The 19,309-nt window shown below is 54.7% G+C and overlaps 1 protein-coding gene across 1 annotated transcript; it reads left to right on the forward strand.

The window, feature by feature from the left end:
• The first annotated feature begins 2,085 nt into the window (after positions 1 to 2,085).
• On the forward strand, positions 2,086 to 6,326 carry CUNH9orf152 (chromosome unknown C9orf152 homolog). Its single transcript, XM_055301408.1, has 2 exons — positions 2,086 to 2,278; positions 4,926 to 6,326. Exons 1-2 carry the CDS (start codon positions 2,092 to 2,094, stop codon positions 5,450 to 5,452), a joined length of 714 nt encoding a protein of 237 aa, XP_055157383.1. The 5' UTR covers positions 2,086 to 2,091; the 3' UTR covers positions 5,453 to 6,326.
• Positions 6,327 to 19,309: the final 12,983 nt, after the last annotated feature.

Consider the following 19,309-nt stretch of genomic DNA (forward strand, 5'->3'; position numbering starts at 1 on the left):
TGGGAAGTGTAACCAGAAGAACTGTAGACAAGTATTCAAAGAAAAACCTGTACGTGAATATTCATGGCAGCACTATTCACCTTTTCCAATAACGAAGCGTATCATTTCCACCAGGGACGACATTTGCATGTCTCTAGCAAGCTGCAGGTTCCCTCTTGAGGACCCAAGGACCACAGGCACCTCTAACACAACACGGGAAACAAACCCCTTCGCCTCTCCCACACCCCAGTGGTGTGCCCAGTCCGTTCCTCTCCTAGGCCTACCTCTGTGACTGGAATTACCTTTCATCTCCCAATAAGCATTAAATTGTGTCCTCCCAGATTTACATGTTGATGTACCCCAGAATGCGACCGCACTTGGAAATAGGGTCATTGCCGATGTCACTGGTTGGATTAAGATGAGGTCATTAGAGTGGGCACTGATCCAACATGACTGGTGTGACCTTACACAGGGAGGAAATGTGGACACAGAGACAGGCACACATGGAGATCACTATATGCACATGGGGCAGAGATGAAGTGGGGCTCACAGAGGCCAGGGAAGGAGCCCCACACATGGCCAGCAAACCAACAGAAGCCAGGGCGAAGGCCTGAAACAGATTCCCTCCTGGTCCCCAGAAAACAGCAACAACCCTAACCTCTCTGATGCCTTGGTCATGGACTTCTGACCTCCAGGACTGTAGGGCAATACGGTTCTGCCGCTCCCCAGCTGGAGGCCCGGGCTGCCCACTGGGGATCTCCCGTCCATGGCCCCGCCCACGCCCAGTGACCAGAGCCCCCCAGGTCACCTCCAGAAGGGCTCCTGGAATCCAGCCGCGGCCCCTGTAGGAGTGTCGGGAGGGGGTTCTCTGTAAGCCTCATGGAAGGATGCGACACTGAGGGGCTTAGTTGGCACCGAGGGCAGGGGAGGGAGGGCCCAGGAATCCTAGGGGATGCGGGGCTGGGGGGCGGGCCAGCGGGGGGGGGGCGCCCCTCGCCCCTCGCCGCCGCAGCTCCCTGCCGGGTGGGGGAAGGCGGAGACCAAGGGGGCCGAGCAAATGCCAGAAGCCTGGGAGGGGGGTCTGTCCTCCCGGGATGCGTGTGGCGGGGGTGGGGGGTGCAGCTTGGGGGCCCTTCCCACTGGGTCCCCGGCCGCGGCTGCGCACCCGGCGGCGCCAGCTCTGAGGCTGCAGAGGCTGCTCCTTCGCCAACCGCAGACCGAACGGACAGGTTTGGGGATGAGAGTCCAGGTCCAGCCCGCGACAGGTGAGACAGGTGAGCCGAGCAGCACCTGGCCTCGCGCGGGCTCGGCTCCGCCAGGAAGGCCCAGGCCCCAGAGGGACGCTGGGATCGAGCAGCGCGGACCCGGGGCTCCCGGGACCCCCAGAAGGGCGGGGCGGGGCGCGGCCGGCAGCCCCCCCCCCCCCCCCCCCGCCCTCGGCCCCTCGCTGGTCACCCCCTGCCCCGGCCTCCACCTGCTCGTCTCCTCCCCGCCTGGGGACCCCTCGGGGCCCCCACGCCGTCTCCCCCCTACTCTTCCTCCTGTCCCGTCCCCTGTCCTGCCTTCCCCGCCCACTCCGGACCCCCACCCGGTGCTCCCCCACCTCTTCTGCCCCTTGCCCTAGCTTCCCGCCCTTGTTCCCCTTACCTCTCCCATCTCGCCCCCCTTTACTTCCCCCCCTCTTCTCCCCGCCCCCTTACTTCCCCCCGCCCCCCCTCGCTCCCCCTCCCCCTCCCCATCCTCCTCGCTCCCCCTCCCCGCCCTCCTCGCTCCCCACCCCCCTCCTTGCTCCCCCTCCTCGCTTCCCGTCCCGGCCCTCCTCGCTCCCCCCTCCTCGCTCCCCCCTCGCTCCCCCCTCCTCCTCGCTTCCCACCCCCCTCCCTTCTTGCTCCCCCCTCCTCGCTCCCCATCGCCCCCCCTCCTCCCTCCCCCCTTCCCGCCTTCCTTGCTTCCCGCCCTCGTCCCACTCCCCTTCTGCTCCCCCCTCACTCCCCCTCCTCGCTCCCATCGCTCCCCTCCTCGCTCCCCACTCCCCTCGCTCCCCTCCTCGCTCCCCTCCCCGGCTCCCCCCTCGCGCCCCGCCCATCCCTGTTTGCTCTGCTCCCGGATCCCATGCAGGGACTGCCCTGCCTCTGCCCGGCCCTGCGGCACTGCTGGCAGCGGGGGCCCTGCTCCATGGCCGAGGGCTCGGGCACGCAGGCCCCGGGGAGAGAGCCCCCGCTCGGCGTCCAGGGCCTGCGAGCCCAGTACTTGCGGAGGCAGCAGAGGGCCCAGGCCCAGCTGGTGGTGCTCCCGAAAGGTAGGAAGGTAGGGCGTAGGGCTGGGCAGGTGCTGGGGCAGGTGCTGGGGGCAGGAGTGGGGGGAGGGGGAGCTGCTGCCGTGGAGGCCTTTGGGGGGGGGAGGTCAGAGCCGGGCAAGGAGGCCTGTGTAACCTGGCCAGCTGCCGGCTGCACCTGACCTCTGCTCCCCCGTTCTCACCTGGCTGGCCTGTTCTTCCTGGTGCCTTGGGCCCCTGCTGGGCAGGTGGAGCGATGGGAGCTCTTCCTGGTTGGGTCTCACCTCCTGCAAAGCTGGAGAAACGGGCCTCTGGAGAGAGCCGACGTGGCATTCCCAAGAGCCTGGGCAAGGGCCTCGGGAGCCCGGGGCTCAGGGACTCGGGAGGCACCTTGGCTCAGGACGTGCTGGTCACAGTCTCAGACAACTTCCCAGGAGGCTTGAGCCGAAGAAGCCTCGGAGGGAGGATGCCTCTTCCCTCTGGGAACTCCGGCTTCATTCCTGGAGGAAGGTAGCGCTGCGGTTCCGGTTTGGTCCCAGCCCTTCCCTCTACCAGAGGAATGAATGGGTCAAGGGAGGGGGGAAGGTCAAGGCTGGGCCCAGGGTCTCTGTGGCTCTTCTACACTTCAGGACTCATTGGGTGGCCTGCCCTGCACTAGGCCAGCTGGGAAGGGATGAGGGGCCAGAGGGACATCCATCCGGGACAGGAAATGTGTGGCCTTTTGAGACAAAAGTGGCACCACCCGGCTGAAGGTGCCCGGCTCCCATCACATGTGCTGCTGCCAACCAGGGGGCTCTGTATGAACTGAACCGGCACCGCCCGGTGGCCCCCATCTCTGCAGGGGGTACACTGAAATGTTCTTGAAGCCCTGGTTCATCCTCAAAGGTGTTTAGTCATTCCGTCACTCAGCACACATTTATTAAACCACTACCAAATGGAAGTACCAGGCTTGCCAGACCCAGCGTTGGGACTCATAAACCCATGTAATGTGCACATCCCAAAGACAGTCAGGCTTGACATGTCCCACAGAACCCCCCCCCCGCCCATCCCTCCCCTCTGGCCCTTTCTCCCACCCACTGGGCGCCCTCCTCCCCTCACTAGCATCCTGGGAGCAGTGAGGGCAGGTTAGTGCCAGAGGGCTGGTCAGGACCGCTTTGGTCAGGAAAGACTTGGGGCCCCCGGGCCAGGTTGGCCACTCAGCAGGATCTGTGTTGGGGGCAGGGTCCGGGTGTGCCTCCCACTTAGTCTTTCCCCTCGTCCTCTGTGGACCCCAGGCTGGGAATGACAGCTAGGGAGGCTCCTCTCTGTATCCAAGGCCTGCTTGTCCCCCTTGGCATAGTGGAGAAGATACTAGTTCCTAGATTGTCCCGTCACGTCCCCTCCTCCTCTGTTCTCAAATGGACACAGAACGTTTTGGCTCCTTGTAAAGGTTTCCACGTTTGCCATGCTGAGAACCGTGGGGCAGTCCTACAGCGGGAACAAATTTCCAGTCGTTCCGCCCTTTGCAGAGACATGGCTGCACCTGCCCCCACTCCCTTAGCCTCCCAAACCTGGTGATCAGGGGGGTTCCCTCTGCCTGGACCTCTCCACCCCTGCCTGCACTTTGTCCCGTCCAGGGCCTCTCGCAGTGACAAGTGCCTCGTGCAGTGACAAATGGCCGGGATGCTCAAGAGCGCTTCACTGACAAGTCCGAGGCAGCTCCAGGCTGGTCACAGACCTTCTCTCTTTGGAACACCTTTGGGTCATTCCCACAATCCTCTCTGCCACCAGGGGCTGACAATAAAGAGGTGCCACGAGGTGGTAAAAATAGGTCCTTGAGAAAGAAGACAGGCGTCACCTCACCCCTGCAGCCTGTTCAGAGAAGCAGGAGGTGATGCGTGTTCCCAGAACAGTGTCCGTGGGATGGGAGGAGACCCCAGCCCTCCAAGGAGCTGCTTCCAAATACAGCTCCTCCCTCCTCCACCTCGGGTAGTAAACCCATTCTTGGAATCCCAGAACGCAAAACCCCATAAGTTAGGAGTCATCTTTTCCACTGGCGAGCGCGTGTGCATCTGCACCATTGTCTCAGCCTGAACGCTCGTTCCCTGGCTCTACCTTGGGTTCACTCCTTCACTGCAGTGGAGACCCGGAGTCTGCTATTAAACTCTGTTCTGCTTGGGTTTTTCTTTATTTTTTTGGGTGGGGGGGTTTCTTTATAGCATTGGTTACCACCGGCAATTTTATTATGATCTATTTGCTTGCTTACTGTTGTTCCAGCCCGCTAGAGCATATCCACGAAGATGTGGCTGTTGCCTCAATGTTTACTGCCGTTTCCCCCAAACCTAGAATAAATAATGCCTGGCACATAATAAATGCTCAATAAATACCTGATGAATGAGTGAATAATTGTGCGTGAGTCTGTGTGTGTGTGTGTGTGTGTGTGTGTGTTAGAGAGAGAGAGATTGTATGGATGTGAATGTGTGGGCAGGGGAGGGAGTGTACACGTGTGAGCATGCAAGTGGGATCATGTGTGACCCACGTATGTGTACACACACATGCAATGTGATGGTACCAGGCTTGCTTGACGTTTTGGGATAGCATTCCTTCAGCTCAAAAGCTCTGAGACACCCCCCCCATGAGAGGTGCCCACGTATGTTCCAGTGGTGACCCTGCTTGTGACTTGCTTTGTCAGGAGGGTACACGCCCGCTCCTGCTGAGTCCATGGTCAGTCCTGTTTGGATTAACAAGGAGAGAAGGCGTTCACTGTCCCTGGAGGAGACGGATCCTGAGGCAGAGGGGATGCAGGAGGAGGCTGACAGAGGCTGTCTTCAGGCTCTCGAGTCTCCGTGGAACACGCACCTAGAGATGTACCGCTGGGTACAGACCTTCCACCAGGAAACCGGCCTTCAGGTAAAACACAAGGCCAAGCTCATGGGGTCTGAGCAAAGGCTCCCTCAGGAAGGAGACCCAGGCTTGTTCGAAAACAATCAGATGACTCAGCAAGGGACCACCATCCCCCGAACAGTCCAGCGAGAATGTCAGGTGGGCCGTGCCCAAACAAAGGCAGTGGGATCTGGCGTAAATGTAGGCATTCAGTGCCCTCCTTCCGTAAAGAACCCAGGCAGGTCTGGAAAAGCAGCTCACTATCCATTTCCCCAGAGGAAAACTCCTAGGATCTCTCAAACTGCCAGGAAGCTGGGCTTGTACGGCCCAGCCTGAAGCTCTCTGCTCAGCCAATGTCTCAGCAATGAAAGCACCGGTGGCCTCATCAAAGAACCAGGAGACGGAGCCACAACTCGGACCTCTAGCTATGAGCCAAGACTGGACTAACTCAGTTGCAGGGATTTTGAACTTCATGGTGGACATAGGGTCTCGCCCTTTAAAAAAGAAGAGCCTGCCTAGGCCAGATGGCCCATGGTCCAGGATGGAAGAGCGCTGTGTGATCAACGTGGCCTTATTCTGCTTGTCTACGAAGACATCGCTACGGAGCCCTAGATGCCCACTCCTTGGGAAGGCCCAGTAGGACATCTTCTCCATCCCTAGAAACGGAAACTTTGAAACATGACACAGGCACCCTAGCCAATGGAATGCCTTAGCAGGGCCCCGGAATCAATGAGCGTTGGGCATTCTTGTTTCCAGTATCTTCTGATCATCTGGATGAGCTCTGAGAATTGCCTTTTTCTGGTTACTGTGCCTGGAGGCCAGCTCACTGAGAAGGCACTACATTCATTGGTAGTGACCATATTATTTCAGCTGAGCCTCCCAAACTGTGGTCACTCAGGGTTTAAAAAAAACCACCCTACTATTTTGTGTGTTTAAGGGCGTTCGGGAAGGGTGGCCATCTCTTCCCTCTCACCGAGACTGCACGTTCCAATGTCACCACAGGTGTATTTCCTTCTCTCCTTCCCTCTGTTCCTCCCTCCCTCCCTCCCTTCCCTCCATCCATCCCATTTGTCTGTTTTTGTACTCTCCCTACCTTTCTCTCTCCTACTAGCTCTCTCCTAATTAAGTTCTTATAAACACTGCTGGCCATTGAAGATAAATAGTAAGAGGAGCCTAAGTAGGAAACCAAAAAAAAAAAAAAAAAAGAAAGAAAGAAAGAAAAAACTTGGAAAATATGTCTTCCCCACAAACGCTTTCCTTTTCAGCCAAATTTGAAGCACCCAGATCTTTCCCTGGGGTATTTTAAACTTAGGACAAAGTGAAGCAGGTGTTACTTGGATAATGGGAAGAAAGCAGGGCTTTCCTGGTTAATGTGTGACTTTATTAACAATATTTAAACACACCGAAGGTGCCTTTCCCTCACCTCAGATAATATCTCTGTAAAGTTTCACTTGTGTTTCCCTCTTTTTCCCCAGTGGTGATCCAGTCTTGCCCATCTACACCCAGGGTTGTTAACGAGGTGTGTCGTTACCTGGCAAAAATACGAATGTGCCTGCTTCTTGGATCACCCAGAAACTCACTCCAATTTGGGGATTTGTTGCAATTCCTTTTGCAAAAAATAAGAGCCACTGGGGGTGGGGGGGAACACAGGAGCACAAGAGCCACTGTTAATTTTTTTCTAGTCTAATGAAAAAGGACATTTTCTGAAAAGGCCTTGTCCTTTGCTCTGTTTTAAAGAGGATCGCCATACATAACCCCTTTTTCTACAACGTATCAATCGGGACAGACTATGTTTTGCTGCAGAACAAACCCTCAGATCTCACAACAGGTGCTTTTCTTCACTCCTGAAAGGTCCATGTGCATTTGGGCAAACTTCCCAAGGCAGCTCTCCTGCAAGCGCTGCCAGCAGTTCGGCCTCATGCCACCTGGAAGACCAATGCTGGGTTCCCTAAACGCCGTAGCAGGAGAAGAAAGTGCACTACTAGTCCTGGACTGGCTTTCAAACCTCTTGTACTTACGTTTCATTGCCCAAAGGAAGTTCCGTGGTCCTCTCTTCCCATCAAGGGTATGCAATCATCCCATGTGCCTGGAAGGAGAGCAGGAATAGGAAAGCCCAGGTGAGCAGCACTAAGGCTAGCACAGGTGGATAGGGGCCAGGTTAGAGTACAGTAGGAGATTCCATCCTGAGTACAATAAACAGCCATTAAGAGATCTACATGTGAGACTAAAATGATTTAATTTGCCTTTTAACCAGATTACTCTGGTTGTTCTATGGAGAAAGGGTTGAGGGTCACAGTAAGAGGCAACACCAGGGAGAAAATGGCCAAGTACAGTGGGAAAGATGCTGTTAGTTCAAGCTAGATGAGGAGCCGCAGAGATGGGGGCGGGTGGGGGGGAGTGGATACACTGGATACGTATTTTGGAGCTAGAGTCATTAGGATTTAAGGAAGGAAGATTCAGTTTGAGGGATCCTGAGTTTGAGACGTTCGTGAGATACGCAAAGGAAGATACCAAATGGGCCGGTGGATGAATGCAACCGAAGTTCTGGGCGGGACACGAATTTAAGTGGCACGAGTGTGCAGGGGTACTGGAAAGGACGAGGCAAGGCGAGCTCACCCATGCAGGGTGTGGAGAGAGGACGGGGTCCGGAATGAGTCCGGAAAATGCACAGTTTACTTAGTTGAAAGAACTCTAAGGATCTTTCCATCCTTCTTTAGGAGAAGCAGGAAAGGACGAGGAGGGACAGTGAAGGACCCTGACCAGGGAGAAAAGGAGAGCCAGGGCGGTGGGGTGTCACAGACTTTAAGAGGCAAGACATGGGACAGGTCACTCCCCTGACTGCACCCCTCGCACTCATCCCTTTTCTAGATCCATATTCCACAATCTGAAGTTGCTTTTTCTTGAGCATGGGTTTACAGGCCAGAGCCCTGGGGCACCTGGGTGGCTCAGCAGTTGAGCCTCTGCCTTCGGCTCAAGGCATGACCCCCGGGTCTGGGGATTGAGCCCCCACATTGGGCTCACAGCGAGGAGCCTGCTTCTCCCTCTGCCTGTGTCTCTGCCTCTCTCTCTCTCTCTCTCTCTCTCTCTTATGAATAAATAAATAAAGTCTAAAAAGAAAATACTCTTGATTTCAGCTCAGGTCATGACCGCAGGGTTGTGAGATCGAGTCCTGCATCTGGCTTCACGCTCTGTAGGGAGTCTGCTTAAGATTCTCTCTCTCCGTCTCCCTCTCCCACTGCCCCTCTCCTCTCTAAAAACTAAATACATAAAGATAAGTAAATAAAAAGCCAGAGTCCAAGAGGCTATGCCAGAGGAGGAAAACATTTTAGCCAAGAACATGCCAGGTTACTGTCGTCAAGTTCAGGTCAGAGCCAACCGCCTGCCATCAAGGCCGACCGGACAGGGTGGCGTCTGTGCCCCAGAGGCCTGGCCTTCCCTGGGACTGAGCTGCTCTCATGCTGAGGGTGGGGCTGAGGATCAGGTGTTCCTACCAAAGCCTGAAGGGACACAGGGCAAGGGCAGGGCTCGTTTGGAATCTTCCCTCTTCCCACCAGGGTGCTCCTGCCAAGAGCATTAGGCCAGCACCCTCCCCTCCACCTCCCAATCAGACTCACACTTCTATCAAGCCCTAGGCTGGCGCACCTGCTCGGGCGCAGCTTAGTGTGGGACCCCCTGCACCTCTGATCCTCTCTCTCCCGTGCTGGGCAGGACTAGAGCTACCCTCTTCCCGAGCGCTCTCCACTGTGCTAGCAGAGGAAGAAGCTTCTGGAAACCAGAGACCAGCCAGCTCACGTCATCGTGAGTCCCACAGCAGGTCTCCCAGCCTTCCGACCACAGCGAGGACCCCCCACCCCACCCCGACGTGGCTGCTGGTATGGGCGTCAGTCCTCTCAGCACTGCCACTGGGAGACGTGACCTTGGCTGAGTGGGTGAGCTCTCTGAGCCACACGCGTCCTAGATGGAACAGGAGGTGTCAGCAGCCCCCTAGGTCTTCATGGCAATTCCACCACATGCCCGCCAGGGGGCAGTCACTTCAAGCTGGTTCCCTAACTTCATCCCAAGTCTTACCTAACACTCCAGTTAGACCCACCGACCTCCCTCCCTGCCCCAGCAGGCCTGGCAGCAAGCACTTTTAAGACCAGGGTTGGGGTGGGGGTGGGGGGACATGGTGTCCTTGTTCACACAACCCTCTCTCGTTCCATGGGTACAGTCTTTTCGCATCAGGGTGGAAGGCGCAGAGTGAGCACAGATGGCTCCTTATGGGATTGGCTGTGGTGCCTTTTGGGGCTCTCTTCCCTTGGCTGTCTACAGTGGCCCGGCTCAAGGTCTGTGGGCTTGGTGTGGACGGCTGGTGGCCCCACAGGCTCCTGCAGGTGAGGGGACTCCCTCCCACCCCCTATGCATCAGGTCCACCTCGCTTTCCCGGGTGGCCGGGTCTTGTCTATTCTCTGCTGGCGCACCTGGGGCCTGTGCCATTCCCCCACCCGTGTCCCACCACCACCTCTGCAACAGGAGGTGGCCTGCTTAAGCAAACCAAATCCAAGCCTGTAGAGCCTCTAGGTCACAAAATTGCAACCTAAGGACAACCGGTCACACATAACCAACTAGGCCTTGGGCTGTAGCCAATCAATAGCTTCCTCGCTTCGCTTCCCTGCCTGCCCTATCAAAGTCTCTCCCTGAGCTCTTGATGGGGTTCCCCTAACCACTTGTAGTTTGGGGCTAACCGGATGTCAATAGATTTTTGCTCAAATAAACTCTTTCAGTGTTTGCTGTGCCTCAGTTTATCTTTTAACACTACTGTGTTACATTACTTCCTTCTAATTCCTTCCCTCAATTTATTCTGTATCATCATAGCTGGGGAATCCTCTTGAAATATTTTTGACTTAAAAAAAAAAAAAAAGAGGGGGAAGCCTGGGTGGCTCAGCGGTTGAGCACTTGCCTTTGGTCCAGGGTGTGATCCTGGAGTACCAGGATCAAGTCCCACGTCAGGCTCCTTGCATGGAGCCTGCTTCTCCTTCTGCTTGTGTCTCTGCCGTGCCCTCTCTCTCTCTGTTTCTCATAAATAAATAAAAAATCTTTAAAAAAATAAAATAAAAATAATTTTTTTTAAAAAAAGAAATATTTTTGACTTGATAACTGTCAGTGGGGAAATTGGTGCTTCTCCCGGGAGGCCAGAGAGAACCCTGTGGCTTTTTCTAAATACTGCTTCTTAAAACTTAACCCTGCGCCAGCCTTTGAGACATTGGTTACCACACTTTGCTCGAACATTCCTTTAGATCTCTTACTTATTATTTAGGAAGACCCAACTGACCCACCATCAACATTTTCCATCTGCACATCAGTTCCTGAAGTGTTCTTTTTTCTTTTTTATTGCTGTGATTACGTTTCCCCCACAGCTAATGAACAATATGCTTCTTGGAAACAGTGTTCAAGGGACTGAACCTCTCATTTTATTTCTTGGCCTTGGGTTTGTGGCAGTTACATTAGGATTTCCCCTTCACTTCTGTCCAGAAAGACAATCCATGCACTATGTATTATTAAGCCTTTTATCTCCCCTTTGTCTGTTCATTGATAATTGACCACCTGGCTGTTTTAATCCACCCCCTGAATTCCCCAAATCCGGGATCATAACCAAGGCTGGGCAGCATGCCAACCCCCCAGCCTTGGCCAAGAAATGGAAGAAGGAAGGGGAAAGGTGCTGGTGGCAAACATTGCATCGTCTGCCAATCCAAACTCCAAGTGCTTTTTAAGCCTGAGCTAGCCCCTAGGATCAACAGGAGATCTAGGTCAGCAAATATTGTCCCAGGGTAAGAGCTGCCCCCCTTCACAGGAAGCGCAGTGCTCTCTTGGTTGGAGGGTCCTGAGACAGCCTGTCCCCTCTCCTGCACTAGCCATGGATTCCTGCTCCTGCCCATCCTTCCACTTGCCAGATTCTCCCTACAAACCAGACCCTTGCTCACTCTTTTTAAGGTTCTGCCCACGGCACACATGTGGCCACCCTCACAACCTGAGGACTAGGGGAGGTTGTCCCCCAAATCCCAAGCTCCTCTCTGCTGAGCTCTACCACATGCTGGCAAGATCCACGGGAAGACCCTGGACCAGCCAAGGACCACCACCAGTCCCCAAAGGGTGTGTGTGCAAAGGAGACTCCATACAAGTGCTCACGGTGGCAAACCCTGGTGAGTTGGCCCATGAGTGAGCCGCGGGTCCCCTTCGGCCCCTCCAGCATTAGGCGCTCACCTGGACTGGCCCAGTTCTTGGAGACCGTGCTTCCCAACCCTGACTGCACCAGAGAATCATGAGGGGACTTGGAGAATATCCAACTAAATTACAGTCTCTGGACTAGGGCCAGAGCATTGATATCCCATATTTTTGTTTTTAACCAAGGCATAAAACATGTATAATGTGGGAAGGACACTAATCTCCAGTGTGTGTCTTAAAGACATACATATTTATACATATAAATATATACTTATTTTCACATAGAGATACACACACACACACACACACGCGCACCATAGATCAAGATAAACATTTCCGGCATTCTGGAAAGTTCCCTTCAGCCTCTTCCCAGTAACCAACCATATTTTCCCATGGTCCTTTTTCCATTTTTGGCCTTTGGTGGCATTTGCTTTAATTTTTCTTTGTTAAATCCTCACCTCCTCTTTTTTTTTTTTTTTAACAGATGATTGTCTAGATCAGCTGGTTTTGAACAGGGGCACTTTTTGAAAGCTCCCCCTGATGATTTTAATATGTGGCCAGCAGTCAGACCCACTACCTTAGGACCCCATGGATTGCAAACCAGAGGCTCAAAGTTACTCAAGGGACAGAGGCTTCTCTGTGGGGCCAAGCACAGCACTTGCAAGAATCTTCATGTGCCTTCTCCTTTGGGTCCCACACTTCTTCTACTTGACTTCCTAAGGACAGGGAGCAGGGATGGGGGCCGTTCTATTGCCCATGCCTATTGTATCATGCCAGCTTTGTGCGTGGGAAGATCCTAACCCTACATCTGGGGCTGTCTAAAAAAGAAAGTTGACCAGAAGGATCATTGATCCTCCTACAAATATGCAGGCCCACTGTATTCTATTCTAGGGTAGAGTTATATGGGGAGAGAACACTTTGTACTTCCTCTAGGGCCCACCCAGGTGTCCCTTCCATATATGAAACCAGAAACCTCTTGGTCACTTCTTGCTACAGGGTTTTATAATTTCAGGATTCTTCTTGACACGAACTAGAAGCCATACACAGACAAGGATCAACTCAGCGATTATACTTAGAACACTTCTGGGCAAAGTTCTGGAATAGTTTGGGCAAAAAGCTCCCCAGAACACCCTCTGTGGTATTTCTCCAGGGAAGAGGAGTGTGGGCAAAGAGTTATTTTCAGAGTGTTGTTAGGACACTTAAAAAAACTTCAGAGTGATTAACTTTGGAGCGATCGGGGGCACCAGTGGTAGTGGTACCCCAGCCGATCACCTAGCTCCATGGTCTGCAGGCCAGCAGCATTAGCTTCACTGGGCACGTCAGAAATGAGAATAATCTGGCCCCACCCAGACCCACTGACCCAGAAACTCTGGGGATGAGGCCCAACAGTGTGTCTTAGCAGGTCCTCCAGGTGATTGTGGTGGAGTCTCATGGGTCACGATACAGGCTGTCCCCTGCCTTCATGTGTGATTGGTACACGGGTGTCGCATTTGCTAGGTTTCCTCCTACAGATCTCTTTCAGCACAAAAAGACCCCTTCAGTGACCCAACCCCTTGCACAGAGACATCGGAGACTTGCCTACTGGCTCTGGAGGGGACAGGGAAGAAAAATCACCCCTCAGGCCCCATAGGAAGGCAACAGAGCCTCTTCCCCCCCTAAATGGTCAAAGCCCCAAACCAGATACATGTCGTAAACCCAATTACCACGACTATGTGCTGCTACTGGGACAACTCTCCCCCCACCCAAATAACTCATGACCCCGTGGTTAAAGAACAACACCCATCTGTAGGGCCTGCAATTCAGAGAAGGCAGCTCAAGTGCAAGCAGAGGCCTGACCTAGAGACCCTGCAGAAGGCCCTATTGGACCACCCGCCCCGGAGGGAGACGCAGGTAGCATGACTTAGGGACGGCTGAGCACCGGCAGCTGGCTTTCATGGTGGGTGACTGTCCTAGTGGCTCCCCTGTCCAGGCTGACCCTTGTCGTGAGGCCCCACGAAGCCTGCCAGCCCTGCCTCCATGGTACGTGGGATCTGTGGGATGTGGGTGTTCGAGGGGCATCTCTGTGGCACAAGGAGGCAAGCACGATCCTTTGTGTTAAAAGACAAGGGAGATCCCGATCAGTCCAGAGGGCTTCCTGGTTCTACGTTCCTCTCATCTGTCCTTGTCTCTTCCTCCTACAGGTTGTGCTGTTGTAAGTCCAGAAAAGGGGGACTTCCGGGTGGCTCAGAGGTTGAGCCTCTGCCTTCGGCCCAGGGTATGACCCCGGGGTCCCGGGATCGAGTCCTGCAGGGAGCTTGCTTCTCCCTCTGCCTGTGTCTCTGCCTCTCTCTCTATCTCTCATGAATAAATAAATAAAAATCTTTTTTTCAAAAAAGAAAAGTCCAGAAAAGGATAAACTAGATGTGGACTATGTACTGAGAGAGGATATGCAGCCCTAACCACATTTGCAACGGCCTATTCCTTCAGGCTACATGTGGGTTTTCCCTTGCCAGCTTCTGGGATGGCAGCAGAAGTTCTAGAAATAGTTTCCTGATCTCTAGAAGCCAGTCGACTGTCTGTCTTGATGCAGGCAAGCCCCAGTCGCCGAGGACAGTGCGACACCCCTAAGCTTTCAGTAAAGGCCTTTACTGCGTTTTACCTCTTCCTAAAGCCGGACGGTGCCCTGACAACAGGTCCTGGGGGCGGTGGAGGAACAGGATGAAGAAGACACCAGCGTAACTAAATCTGCCCTCAGACCTTGAATAGCTCCCCTTGGACTATGACATGAGAGACAAGTCACCCCTCTTCTTTCAGACCCTGAATTAATTACTGGGTCTCTTTGTTGCCAGCCTAGCTTTACCCCACCCCGTGCAGAAGCAGACACCTAGAGCCGCAGTGATCCTGTAAAATGTGCGTGTGCTCGTGAACAGTAGGCGCCAAGGAAAACCTGCCCTGGCCTAGAAGCTGCAGAGAAGCTGCAGAGAAGCTGGAGAAGCTGCAGAGAAGAGAAGCTGGAGAAGCTCTGCGGCCCAGCAGAACAGTTGGCACGACTCAATAGGCCCCTGTGACCAGTCAGAGGGCAGGCCGCATGCCTGGCTGGAAAACCCCCAGAATTTTAGCACATGTTGGCTCTTAGTTAGTGACAGTGGTGGCCTCTAGCAGCCGGCCAGGGCCGCACCCATGGCCCCACCTTGGTGGACGCACCCAGCTTCCTGCTGGCGCTGGCCTGTGCTGCGGGCAGGCTCTATGTCTGCGGGAAAGCCGGGCTGGGCCTGCACCAAGCCGGGAGGTGCACCTGCTGCGGCATCTGGGGGACGCCAGGGGACGTCGGGCAGGTGGGAGCCCAGGCCTGGCCCGCCCGGGTCCGGATGCTCCTTGCACCCCCCGCTCAGGTCACCTGCACCCGGTCATTCAAACTCCCGGAGTGGGTTTCCTCCTTTGTAGATCGGAGAGGATGCAGGCCCCTCGGGAAGCAACCCCGGGAAAGGGCCGCGCCCCCGCACGCAGGTGCCTGCTGCCATCTGGTGGCAGAGGTCAGTTTTGCACCGAAATGGACGTGGAAGTAACGGGCCACGTTGGACCGCCCTGTGGGGTCGCACACGTGGTGGCTCCCATCGTGGCGTTTGGGGGTGAGGCCGTGGGCACGATCTCGGAGGATCCCAGCCTCGGGGTGGGGGCGGGAAAGGTCCCGAGTCCCCGCCAAGGCCCTGGGCTGGGGATGCCGCTTTCACTTTGGAGGCCACTGCCACCCGGTGGCCGCACCTCGTACCTGCAGCTGCAGGCACAGGTGACCCCAGAAGCGAGGCTCCCCCTTTCCCTGGATCAGCGAAGCCCCGGAGCAGGTCCTCTAGGGAAGCGCCTCCCTCCACGTCTCCTGGCCAGGTTCTCAGCACCTGTTGACCCTCCACTGAGGACTTCTGGAATATTCCGGGCTTCTCCTAAACACCTTTTCCCCTTGGATCTCTCGCTCTCTCTTGCCCAGAAGATGACCACAGTTATAAGGGTCCTACACTTAGAAGAAAACTTAAAAGCATGAGATAGTGCAGGAGCTGCACAGGAAGGCCTGTATGGACACATGGCCTGACTTTGGAGCCGCTTTGGACCCACATTCCCGACGCTAAGAGCCCCCCCAGTTCCAGTGGAAACCTTCCCAACAACCCTGATCTTCCCTTGTCCTTAGGCGCACAGGCTTTGACACACAGGCCCTCACCAAGTGCTGGCTGAATGCACCTGCACCAGGCGCTTCTAGTCATCCCCCCACAGCAGCTCCAGAAGTCAGAAATCCAACCTAGAGTAAGCCCATGACCAAAGATTCCACGGAAAGAGTGGCGGGCCCCAAGTCTGAGGTCCCCCACATGGTGCCCAAGGTTTATCAGAGAGACACTGACACTAATGATGGAGATACTGTACGTCACGGGCCATCGTCTGCCCCACGGGCTCTCCGGTGTCACCTCTGTGGTCTTCCCAGCGACCCCAGCATCCCCTCCTCTCCTTTCCCCTGCCCCAGGCCCTGGCGACAGCAGTGGGTACAAGACCAAGCGGGGTGGTTTGGGCACCTGGGACTGAGCACGATCATCAGGAGCGATGGCCACAGTCCCGAGTCCCTGATTGTCACCTGCGGCCACTGGCTCCGAAGAGCCCCTCAGGGGATGGACGGCTCTGTTAGTGGGGCTGTGGCTCCAGACCCCTAGGTTACCCCTTGTGTTTTCTGATCACAGTAGTTTTGTTCTCCGCCAGTTATTAAATATTCAGGGATTTTGTGAACCAGCTGCTAAAAACGGTCGGCATCTTGCCATCAGCCGTCGTAGGACGATTCATACCACAGAAATCAGCAAACACTTATAAAGACAAACGGAATGACCACGGCTTCATCTCCCACAGATAACCCTGTGACGTGTTGGGGTTTTGTCCGTTTGGGGCTCTTTCTCAGCGCACAGCGAGTAGGGGCTAGAACATGCCTCCCTTGTAGCTTTTGCATTCCTCAGTTTACCCAAAAGTTTTAAGAGCTGGGCCTGCTGTCAGCCAGAGGGTTGGAGGAGGCGAGCCGAGAGAATCAGAGGAGTAACCGAGGCCCCCCGAGGCCCCCCCCCGCACTGCCCTCTGTCTCCTGGGGCCCACGAGATGGACCAGTTCAGGCCCTCAAGGCGTTTTACTCCTTTCCTTTGGAGGTTGCCCCCAGGCACTTTCTGGACAGAGTCAGATCATGAGGCCAACACAGTTCTCCACCAGACCAGTGATTCTCAACCTTGGCTGCAGGTTAGAAACACCTGGGGAGCTGCTAAAACGTGGCCACGTTCGGAGCCGTGTCTGAGCCCAGTTGAGACTGACTACACATCAGAGCATGGGGGGGGGGGTGGCCCAAGTGCCAGTATCTTAAAAACAAACACCCCTTGATGCTAGGTGCGGGGCAGCCAAGTTAGGAGCCACAGCACTGGACAGTGAGGCCCCAGGCTCGCTGCCTATTAGTCTCCTGGGAGGCCTTTATTGGTCCTCATGCCTGGGGGGCCCGCCCAGCCCAACTGAATCCAAACTTGAAAGCTCTCCAGGTGATTCAGCTGGAGCCAGAATCGAGAAGAGCTGCTCTAGACCCAGTAAGGATCACCGCTTACTTTGTAGCTCATCTCCAAATATGCAACCATGTTAATAAAAAATAAAAACAAAAATAACAACAGAAAACTAGGAAGGGGCACCTGAGTGGCTCAGTGGGTTAAGCATCTGCCTTCGGCCCAGGTCATGATCCCGGGGCCCTGGGATGGAGGCCTGCATCGGGATCCCTGCTCAGAGGGGAGTCTGCTCCTCCCTCTCCCTCTGCACCCCCTGCCCCCCGCCTCTGCTCTCTCCCACTCTCTCAAATAAATAAAATCTTAAAAAAAAAAAGCACCAAAGTTACAGAATCTTGATGTTGCTATCACCCCACACGATCAAAACTTCTTCCAAAAGGTCAAATGAATCCCTTGCTCTTGACCCTGAAATCAGAGTCTGAACATATACAGATGGCACACTACACTCTCTTTACATTTTCTTCTTAATTGTAGGGTGGGGGACTCTTGAGAGTCGGAATGGAATCAAAGCTCTGCTTCGCCCAAGCCCACAAAGTGTTGAGGGGGTGTGCTGGGCAAACGCACAGAAGCTCCCAACAAATATTCAAGACAACCCAGCAGCACATGTGACTCTGCAGCGTATACATCATGCCTCAATTCCCCAGTTTTCAAATGTAAGTGCCAGGCCCAGACCCTATTCATTACTCACTCCACATCGGTGATCCTCAGACTGAGGTTGCTGCACTAGCAGCAGCAGCAGCTGCTCCAGGGAACTAGTTCGAAAATTCTGGGGGCTGCATACGCCAGACCCACCGAGTCAGCAGTCCGAGGCCCGAATCTGTATGTAACGAGCTCTCCAGGTGACAGAGACGCCTCCCCAGAGGCGCGTCGACATTACCAGCTGAGGACACTGCAGGGTCCGAATGTGGTCTAAATGAGGGGGTGAAAAAAAAACAAGCAAGGGAAAGAGAGATTTGAGATTTTGCTTTCCTGGGGGTATCCGCACATCCGTTCCAGTTGTGCGGAGCCCCCCACCTGTGAACTGAGAACACAAAGCATCCAGATAATTCCCCCATCGAGGTTAACTGCCACTGAGAACACTAGATCATGGCAGGATTAAAAAATATATATATTATGCAAACTTTCTTCTTTCTCTGAAAGAAAACATCCGAATGCTTGGGCAGCATCTTGAGACTGCTCATGCGCCATCTCCAGGGATTTTCTGAGGCCCTGTTCTTCGCCCTTCTGTCATCTTGTGCCTTTCAAACCTTTAAAAGTCTCCCCTTGGATGTCCCATTCGCCTTCTGTGTTCCTAGCAGCCCAGTTCTGAATTTTGTGTGGGTTCTGCGTAGGGAGGGACACAGTCGCCGCACTCTTCTGTGGCATTGGAATCCCAGAATTCGAGTGAGCGATGCTCTCCAGTGACTTCATGGCCTCGTGTGTTCCACAAGGATGGTCTCTTGGATGCCAATGACTACAGGGGCGGGGAACCTGGGGTAGTGACGATAGGTCTAGGTCACCGGGCAAAAAGCCAGCACACCTGCCACCTACCCGATAGTGGTTTCATTGCCTCACCTTGGTTTTGGGGGAAGAGTGTCCTCAGTGGGAGTCCCCAAAGACCCCTCCCACCCCGACTACCCCAGATCTGCCCGTTCTGAGTGCCCAGCCTTGTGTACCTGGATGCTCCCGGCTTTGCCCAGCACCCTCAGATGTTGTAGTGATGGATGCCAAGAGGACCAGAATCCAGAACTGACCACAGCTCCACTGCCCCAGAAGATTAGAAGAAGCCCCATACGTTGGGGGAGATGGGACGAAGAGACCCCCCAAGGAGAAGGTGGGGTGGGGGAGGAGCAGGAGACGGGGTCTGGGGTGCAGGTCATGGTGAGGGGCCAGACAGGGCAGAGAGCTGGCCACTGAGGCAGCAGTGAGGGAGTCGATGGGAGGGCAGGAGATAATTTGGGGAGGAAGCTCCCTGATTAACCTGTGATCTTCATATGCTCTTTAAAGTCCAAAATTCTCCATTCTTCAGAGGAGAGCCAAACACAGGCGCCGGGCCTGTAATAATAAAAACCAGAGCCCAAGAGCCACATGTGAAGCTTGAGTTTCACCATTTGTCCTGCTGTTGGCCCAGCCACCCCTTTGACTTTGGGGTCTGCCTACCTCACCAGAGGCACCCGTATCACTTCTGGGGTCCTGTCAGAGAGGTTTCTAGGCTCTGGCCAGGCCAGTTGGACGCAGCATCACCAAAAGGGGCAAGGGCACAACCTGTTACAGGGATGCCCCACCAGCTAGTATTGCTTTGGGTTTTTTTAATTTTGTTTTGTTTTTTTTGTTTTGTTTTGTTTTTGGTTCCAAATGTGCAAGAAGCAGATGCTGCCCACAGAAGCCAAAGCCAAGGATGCCTGCGTGTGTCACCATGTGGCAGATCTATCTTCCGGCCTCCCCCTACCCCCAGTCAAGCAAGTAGCCATCA

Source organism: Nyctereutes procyonoides, unplaced genomic scaffold (genome assembly GCF_905146905.1).
Source record: "Nyctereutes procyonoides isolate TBG_1078 unplaced genomic scaffold, NYPRO_anot_genome, whole genome shotgun sequence".
Taxonomy (NCBI): domain Eukaryota; kingdom Metazoa; phylum Chordata; class Mammalia; order Carnivora; family Canidae; genus Nyctereutes; species Nyctereutes procyonoides.